The following is an 8743-nucleotide window of genomic DNA, read 5'->3' as shown; positions in this document are numbered from 1 at the left end:
ACCAGCGAGGTTTTTATACGCGCCCACGGTTCATCAGTAAGCGGTGAAACTTCCGGATCAGGTTTAGCGAGAGAAGTCATCGTTTGATCTGGCGAGGCGATTCAAACTTCGGAGCCGCGAAATTATTCAAACCGGGCGTAGAATTGAGGTAAACATCCCGTTTTCTCTAAGTGGCACAGTAGTGTCGGGATTTGCCATTTACAAAACAAGACAGGTCTTCAATGTGGGTCCAGATCATTCCTAAAAACGCATCCTGCTAACTTTTGCTGAACAGTCATTCAATACCAGTCAGGACAGGTAGCAGACGATCACATTTTATCGGTTTATTCACCACGAGAACGGATATTTGCAGAAGAACATCCAAGCAGCAAATCTGCCCGGCGTTTTATAACGCGCGAAGTCAAATATTTCCGGATAAACCACGCTTAGAAAACGGGGGTGAAACATCTTGCTGGGAAACATTACTAAAAAATCACAAAATCACACGTTCGATGTGAAGAAACTTCGACTGGCTCTACGCCTTCCTCTCGGCCACATATTTGTTGCCGAGCGTTAGCATAACCTTCCTGACGGCCTGCTGACAGAGGTGATAGTCCCTGAAGGGAGGGTACAGACACTCATCCAGCCTGGTCAGGTTGTCCTTCAGCTTCTCCATACCGCGGTTCAGGTCCCCGGTCTCCAGGTCTCGCATACCTGGCGACACAAGCCACGCGCCTGACAGGTCACGGAGACCTCGTGACACAAAACAGAGCCGATTGGAGGTCACGAGCGCCTGCTGGTGCAGACCACAGACGCGGCAGACGGCACGGATGCTTGGTGACGCGCACCACACAGCTCATGAGTTCGTGGCTATATCGATACGGTACGATGGAGCTGTGCTGTGTGCACGGATACCCACGCAGCTCATGAGTTCGTGGCTACATCGATACGTTGCGATGGAGCTGTGCTGTGTGCACGCATACGGTAGAGCTGCATTGTATGTATCTCGGTATACCCAGATACATACGCACAGACATGCATACTTATAATACAGAGCTGTATTGCATGCGTCCCGATACTCCTAGATCTTGGTATGTCATGTCTCGTTGCGTGCTGCGCCTAGATATTTGTCAGGTGTCGATATACGTAAAGTATCTATACATGTTAGGTGTTGATTTATGTTACGCGTCATTCTATGTAAGGTATCAATATATGTGAAGTGTAAATATACGTCAGCTCTGACATAAGATGCCTGTGGCGGCTCTCTCGACTCTATTCGAGGGACGGGTGTCACACGGTCAGGCCGGACCACGAGTGGGGCACCGCCCGTGGCGCCCGCTCACCAGCCTTGAAGGTGGCCTCGGTGTCCTGCAACACCTTCAGCGCCTTCATGATGTTCGTCTCGTGTCCGCAGCTAGAGCAGGTGAACAACGGCGACAGCGTCTCCGTCGACACGGGCAGCGCGCTCTGTCACGGCAAACGAGCACGTCACACAGCGGCAACGAAGGGCTTCACGGGAGACGTGGGGACGGCAGTGTAGGTTACGAATGGCTCAGTTGTTTTAAAGCATCCTGTGCCTAGTTTTAATGCCCATAAGCCCCGTATAAAGGCGTCGATTTCGTCCCAGGATTCACGGTGCTGAAACAAGCAAGGGCATGATTTGACCCTGCGCCGATCGTAGCCGAATTCAACACTAGCACTTTGTTAGTAAAGAGACCAAGAACTACACACGAACGCTCAGAGATGACTCACACATAACACTGTACCTCGGTAACTGAAGCAATCGTTGAACATTGCCATTTGGGAGCATTGTCACATTATTAGTCATGTTGCAAGATGCTTAAGGGCATCAAACGGGCAATGGTCAAAGACGCTTTACAGCCAATCATTATCAGGGCCTTCTCGCTGCCCGAATGAAGCACGGTTGCAAAAAGTGCTAACTGAGGTATGGACGCTGACAAACTTAAACCTATGATGCCGTCTTACCTTGCAAGTTTGACATTTAAACTTCCACATGGAGTTGTCCATTTCAGCAAACGTTGGCCAGAGCTCCGTGCACGGCTTGCATTTGCATTCAAACTCGTAACGTTCGCGAAGATACTGCAAGATGTGCGCGTGTCAGTCAGGACGGTGTCCGATTCGACCTGTACCTATCCCCCCCCCCCCGCTTCATTCCCAATCATTGGATCCCACCACCATTCTGAAAACCGGCCATTCTGACGAAGTCCCGGCCGAACAGCTGACGGGAGTCCTGGAGTCCCGTCCTCACGGCAGTCCCGGCTGAGCAGCTGAACACGCCCAGCAGTTGGACCTCAGCCCGCAGTAGGCAGCGGTGGCCGTGACGACCCACCATGTTCCACCGCTAAACTCTCTCCTTAACGCCACAGCTCTGATATGGCCAATCACAGTAGGCAGCCGTGGCCGTGACGACCCACCATGTTCCACCGCTAAACTCTCTCCTTAACGCCACAGCTCTGATATGGCCAATCACAGCCAAAAGAGCTCTGACCTAATTAGCTCAAAAGATAGCGTCCAGTGTCCAGTTCTAAAAACTTATCACGCTGCACACAACATGCGTGACAACCACAACGTACACGGTCTTTATGACCAAACCCTTATCAGATCTTTCTATCCGTTCCAGACTGCGCTGTCAACGGGACACGTAAAGCAAACACGGCCCAGTTTTTAGACGCAAGTTTTGTCGGTGTGGCTTCGAGGGTTAAAAACGGTTTGATGCTCGTCAGTTCCTTGCACCATAATTATTTCGACCAAGGTCTCTGCCAAAACACCAATACACTGATCTTTTGCCAAAATGTTCATTGAAACGACACATGCATAAACTCCGATGAAATAATGCTAGGACAGTTCAAGGTATCAGTGAGAACAGTTCGGACCCAGATCAATTTCATCGCCGTCGATTGCAGGCACTCTCGACCGCAAATATTCTTCGAAGAAACAGCTCACTGTGTTCATAACGGACGAACAGAAAAATCCACAGATCGCTGAACGGGCTGCAACACGTGCGACTGCGCCACCAGCTTCGCCAAGATGATCGGCGATAGGGCCTCTTTACCTGAAGTCTCTCCCTCAACGTCTTCTGCGTAAAAATGGGGCCGTAGTTCTCGGCGATCATCTCGCCTTTGCTGATATTCTTTATTGCCCGAACTATGACAGTCGTTCCGCTGAAATATCTGAAAAAACAGAGTTCTGTGCTTAACCTGCGCCGGCATGACAGCCCAGAGGCAGTCCACTTAGAGGTTCCGGGTGTGACTTACGAACCGTGGGCAAGCGGATCCGCAAACTCCTCAGAGACAGGTGACAGTTTCACATAGTTTAAGGAGAATTGTTTTTCTTGTCTGGTCAGGATGCTCAGTTGTAGCGTCATCAGAGAAGGCTCTCATGACGATCTGTGTCTCTACGTGTAGTAACTCGCGGTTTCCCTGCTTATTTCGATGTAAATGGTAGATTTGCTTGACAGTATGCTATTCGGGGTCAATCACACTGCAAGATGGCATCGAATAATAAAGATTTCACCCTATGATAGGTCACGTGGGATAGACATTGTCTAGGCGTCCGATCGGATTCCATTTGTTGCGCCCATTAATGATAACTTAATCGAGCAAGCTGCACATCTCAAAAGCCTATAGGCTATTGCACGTCAATTGAGCGGTCATGAGGGGGGGGGTGGGTATTTTAGGGTTCATCCAGGCATCCATGACGCCATGATGCGGCACTGAAATTCTACCATTCCATAAGCCATGCGGCGATCAATGTTCAAAAAATATAACTGCCGATTCGGTTTCATTCTAGCGTCTGTGAGCACCGATTTCCAGATATAGCGCGGCCAATCAGGTGTGCAATGCACCATGACGTAATCAAGCATGACGGTTACAGAGGAACATATTCCACTGAACAGAAAATTGTTTGTCTAGAGTAGTCTTGTCCACCTAAAATTATACGAAAAGATATTAGTGAACTCACCTTATCATGTCCGATGATTGCTTAAGCATTTTCAAATGCGGAACGTTCCCTTTAATAAAGAGAACGCTAAAAAAGCCTGAAGCTGTTTAAATGTCCCTGGCGAGTTTTTAGACATTTTCCTTGGCCTGTGACACCAGTCGCGTGAAAAATGCCAATCCATTGAGTTCTAGCTGAGATGGACCTGGTCTGCTGATCGTCGTTTGATTTTTTGCGCCTCAATGATTATACCTCAAATCATCAAGAGAGTATGGGGAGGAACTTCAGCCTCTCCCTGGGACGTCGCCGGAAGCGAAATGCGTCGGGCGGTGCTAGGTTGTCGCGCCAAACGGCAATGACAAGAGCGCTGAATGACCCACTGACCGCACGATCCCCGGGTCGCACGAGTGGTTGAACAGCGCCAGTGTCGGGTACACGGCCGCGCCGAGGAACTGGCTCTGAGAGTCGTCGATGTTGTTGAAGCCCTTCATCTGCAGCTCGGCCACCTCGTGCGCGTTGTAGGGCACCAGCTGGATGTGGTGTAGCAGCAGAGCGCCCACGTAGCGCCGCGTGTCGTCCAGGCTCGTGGTGTCCACCTCTGACACGACACGTGCGCTTCAGTGACGGCGCGTGCATGGTGGGTTTACGGGAGAAGCATGCGTCTGAACGTGATGTCTAATAGTCAAAGATCCATGGACACCAATAATGAGAGGACAACACGGGATATTGATACCCTTGCGTCGACGAATCAACTAAAGGAAGTGGCACAAAAGCGACCACCAGGTCCGCGCTCCCCATTACCAACAGCTGTCCACAAGTTTCCACCTATGACGTTAGAGGAAAGTGTGCCATAGCGGTCTCTACGTCTCGGAGGATAGTCGCTTGTGTATGACGTGGGCACTTGCGCCGTCATAGGTGCAACTCGGAAGGTGCTTGGCCAATGAGAACTCGACCCTGAAGTCAAACGAATAACGATTTCCACAGTCACTTTATCCAGTGTGGCTCCACACCACCTCCTCGCAAGATGGCACCTGCTGTCTCTTCACCCCCAGCAGACCCCACCCTCTTCCGGTGACCACCCCGCACTACACGCGACTCGACGACTGGGTGACGCCCACCTGGCCCGAAGTAGTTCTGGAACTCGAGGCAGCGCAGCATGAAGGCGGCCATCAATGCCAGCGGGAACACGGCCTCCGCCGTCCTGCCCTCGGCGTGGCTGACCAGCCGGTGGATATTCCCGTAGTCGTCCGGGTCGTAGCGCTCCGCCGGCCGGTCGAGCCGCGGCCGCGCCTCCAGCAGCTGCTGCAGCCGCAGCCGGCTCACCAGCCGCAGCGAGAGCATGCAGGTCACGCTCATGCCCGAGGCGTACAGCAGGTCCAGGATGCGGCACTCGAACCGGTGGTAGGTGTCGAGCGCGGCCGTGCGGCACGAGAGCGAGCAGAACAACACGCCGGCGCACCCAGTGCAGGGCACGCAGTCCCGGATCCTGACGGGACAGCGGCAGCGCGTCATGGTCGGAGGAGGGGCACAGGTCCAGGGCCATGGCGACGGAGGGACAGGCACAGTCACGGTGGGCGGAGCCGTAAGTGTGGCCAATTCACCGCCAATGTGTGGTGCGCAGACTCCGACAGTTGGGATGCAACACGGCAAGGCAAAGTCACATATCCGAAGTCACTACGCAAACAGAAAGCATTCTTAACTGTCTTTGCAAATGCACTCAAAATCAGTGTCTGCATATATCATCAACGTTGAACGTGTGCTGCTCGTAATATTTGTTCTCGGGTTTGTGTCTTCGTCTCAATAGCGTGGTGACCGCAAGCATCTCATCTAAATCTGTTGGCAGATGCCAGGACCTGCTTCACTTAAAACGCCGCCGTGTGACCACCGGCGTGTCTGTGGGCAGCTGCAGTCGCTCTGACCTGGTCTGGCAGTGGATACAGTGTGTGCCGTGTTTCTCTGGCCGGAGCACGGCCGCGAACGGCCGCTCCACCACCAGCACGTCACCCACGGCCACGGGCTGGCTGCTCACGGCGAACCGGCCCTCCGTCGATGTCGAGCTGAACGCCACCTGCCGGCGCAAACTCACAACATGGGAGAGGGACGGATTGGCTGGGGACGGAGAAACGTGAAAAACGGGGAGGCAGTGGGCGGCTAATCGGAAGGGGACTGGGAGTTAAGAGCTGCAGTGCTCACAAAGCGACGAGTCTGTGCGGCATCGCTAGTTCCGTCTCTCATGTATCGACTGTTTTCGTGTTCATTTTCACGGATCTCTCCTGGATCCCTCAGGTAATGCTTGCTGACAGGTAAAATGAAGCCTTTTGTTGACATCGCTGATGCAGCAGTCGCGACTTTGTGCACTGATAATGCTTAGAGATGGATGATTATCAAACAACATGGACTTAACTTCTAAAACATCCGTCACGTCCTACACGACGCGTTTATAGTCTTGACATATACCTTTTTGGAGGCGGACGGATAGTCCGGGTTCGCTCCGGACGTCAACGGAGGCAGCGGCGGCAGCCAGGACTGAGGCTTGGCCGCTGGAGCGGGGCAACGAAGATTAGTTAAAACGGCTTAGAAAATTCATACGCATGGTTCTTAATTTAAAACGGTCGCGAGCAAGATGCATCGTTTCATTTTTGTGTTAGTTTCTGTTCGATATTGTGTTTTTTCATTTGCTATGCTTGATCCATTTGAAATGGTTTATAACGCGTTCAGTATGCGTGACAAATTTGACTGGTGCAATTTGTTTAAGATACACAAAAACCTTATGTCAGGTAATGGAACTGCACTGCGCCATATATCTAGCATTTTACTCCGTCATGTCTGGCTGATTGGTTCCTAAGCGGGCTTTTAAAAAACTACGTCACACCTATCGTATCCTATCTGATCAATTTGAGGAAAAGAACCTACCTAATACATACAGTTACTTTGACTTACGTGCATCCGTGTATTTAGCCGTGTCGAACAGTACTAGCATCTTCTGTATTTCCTTCTGCCAATGTAAGTGTTTGCCTGCCTCCAGATTGGCGTCGTCCAGAGCTTTAATGACGCTCTGGAATGCTGTCTTGGCTTCGCTGAAGCGTTTCAGTGCCATCAGACTGCGGGCTCTCCTGAAAGCAGAGCATGCAATTTTTACCAACTTTTAATTTTTTGCTAACTTTTGCTGAAACACCAACACATACAACTTTTTCTTAGCGCATACGCTGAGCTATCATTAACTATACTGAGCCTTTCCAACGTTCCCCGTCTTTCATGCAGAACCGGTCCAATCCGCCACCGACGGCCGTGGGGACACCTCGCCAGCCGGGCCGGAGCCGCCTCGAGGCCACGGCCGCTACGGCAGCGGAGCGGGGGCGCGGCGGACGGAGACCTCACCTGTCCAGCACCTTGAACCGCAGGGCAACCGGGTAGCCCGACTGCAGGGCCAGCTCGACGTCGGCCAGGCAGCGCGCGTGCCGGCCGGCGTGGAAGAGGCAGGCCGACCTGTTGGCGGCGCACACCGCCACCAGCTCGCTCGTGCCGTCTGCACAGGGGAGCGGCCATCATCCACGCGCAGCCGCACATGCCAGCGGCGTGGGCTTCACGGGGCTTAGCGCCATCTGCAGAACAGCTCTACGGGCGCGGCAGTCATAACCCTAGAGATCATTCGTAATATCCTGGAGCTGTATACTGCTACTGCTAACATACCAATGGGGTCAAACGCCTTTGTGCTGGGGCGGGGGCCTCTGATGGACCTGCCACCTGATATCTTTCGCATCGCACTCGCGCATGGGTCACTGTTGTATGCCAGTGTCGCGGAAATTTGGATAGCAATTCGGTCCAGGGCCCTGCGCTTATCATCTAGGTAGGTTTATCTGTCAGGTAGTCGATCGCATGCACTACGTTCTGGCAGGGTGACCGCTCACCTTCTTTGAAGGGCGCCACGGCCATAGCCCGACTGTAGCAGCGCATGGCGGCCGGATAGTCCCCCGCCAGGAACGCCGCGTTGCCCTCATCCTTCTTCTTCTTCGCTTCAGCCTCGTCCTTCTCCTTGAATACCTCGGCCAACGCCACCTGTCGCACTTCCGGCAGGTCGTAGACGAAGCCGATGCGCTGTTCGTCGGAGCTGAGGCTGCAGAAGCTGGCCCACTGGTCGGCACGGAGACCGCGGAACACGCCCTGGCTGAACGGCCGGAAGAAACCCTGGCGTTCTTCGTCCAGCTCCATGGTGCGTCTGCCGCTGACACGTCTCGAGAACTCCCGACCGGCGTACGTTGGCGACGACGGGCCCGACTGGAGGTGCAAAGTGGGTTTCCCTTTCGGGGCGGACGTGGGCCGGCGGCCATTAACCGGCGTCGGCTTTTGGCGGCAGAACGCTTAAACAGGCTGCTCACAGATGTGTCTAGACTAATGTAGCAAATGAGAGGGATCTGTTTCCCCTGCCCATGGGCTTAAGGTATGCATTTTCATCCCTGCTGAACATGATACCCAGGTGCGATTATTTTTGGACCGAAATAAAGGTAAGAGGTTGTGCTGGCATCTAGCGACGCGACAAAGAAGTGTCACTTATATAGTTCTTCGTATAGGTGGCGCTGCCATTCGGCATTTCTGCTGGACTTGCCGATTTTCGCGTGAGCCGACTGCGATTGAGTCTGGTCATCTAGTGAGCCGGCTGCGATTGCTCCTGGTCATCCGCGCAAAATATCGAGGTGATCCCATTCTGTCGTCTCGCATGTGCAGTCACCACTGCGAGGTCAAACCATCAGTATGCCGCTGTGGCGAAACCATGATCGCGAAGCAGATGCTTTCGCCGAGGAATGATCAC

The 8743-nt window shown here is 53.0% G+C and overlaps 1 protein-coding gene across 1 annotated transcript; it reads right to left on the bottom strand.

The window, feature by feature from the left end:
• Positions 1–314: 314 nt before the first annotated feature.
• LOC119096653 (SET and MYND domain-containing protein 4) lies at positions 315–8167 on the bottom strand. Its single transcript, XM_037219550.1, has 11 exons — positions 7845–8167; positions 7315–7462; positions 6877–7049; positions 6394–6476; positions 5856–6004; positions 5055–5422; positions 4321–4534; positions 3053–3170; positions 1966–2079; positions 1323–1446; positions 315–693 (listed from the first exon to the last, which is right to left on the bottom strand). The coding sequence occupies exons 1-11, from the start codon at positions 8143–8145 to the stop codon at positions 515–517; spliced, it is 1971 nt and encodes a 656-aa protein (XP_037075445.1). The 5' UTR covers positions 8146–8167; the 3' UTR covers positions 315–514.
• Positions 8168–8743: the final 576 nt, after the last annotated feature.

The sequence above is a fragment of the Pollicipes pollicipes genome, unplaced genomic scaffold, assembly GCF_011947565.3.
Source record: "Pollicipes pollicipes isolate AB1234 unplaced genomic scaffold, Ppol_2.1 Scaffold_4295;HRSCAF=5057_pilon_pilon_pilon, whole genome shotgun sequence".
Classification (NCBI taxonomy): Eukaryota; Metazoa; Arthropoda; class Thecostraca; order Pollicipedomorpha; family Pollicipedidae; genus Pollicipes; species Pollicipes pollicipes.
The sequence above is the reverse complement of the archived record's forward strand: the minus strand, read 5'-3'. Positions and strand labels throughout refer to the sequence as shown.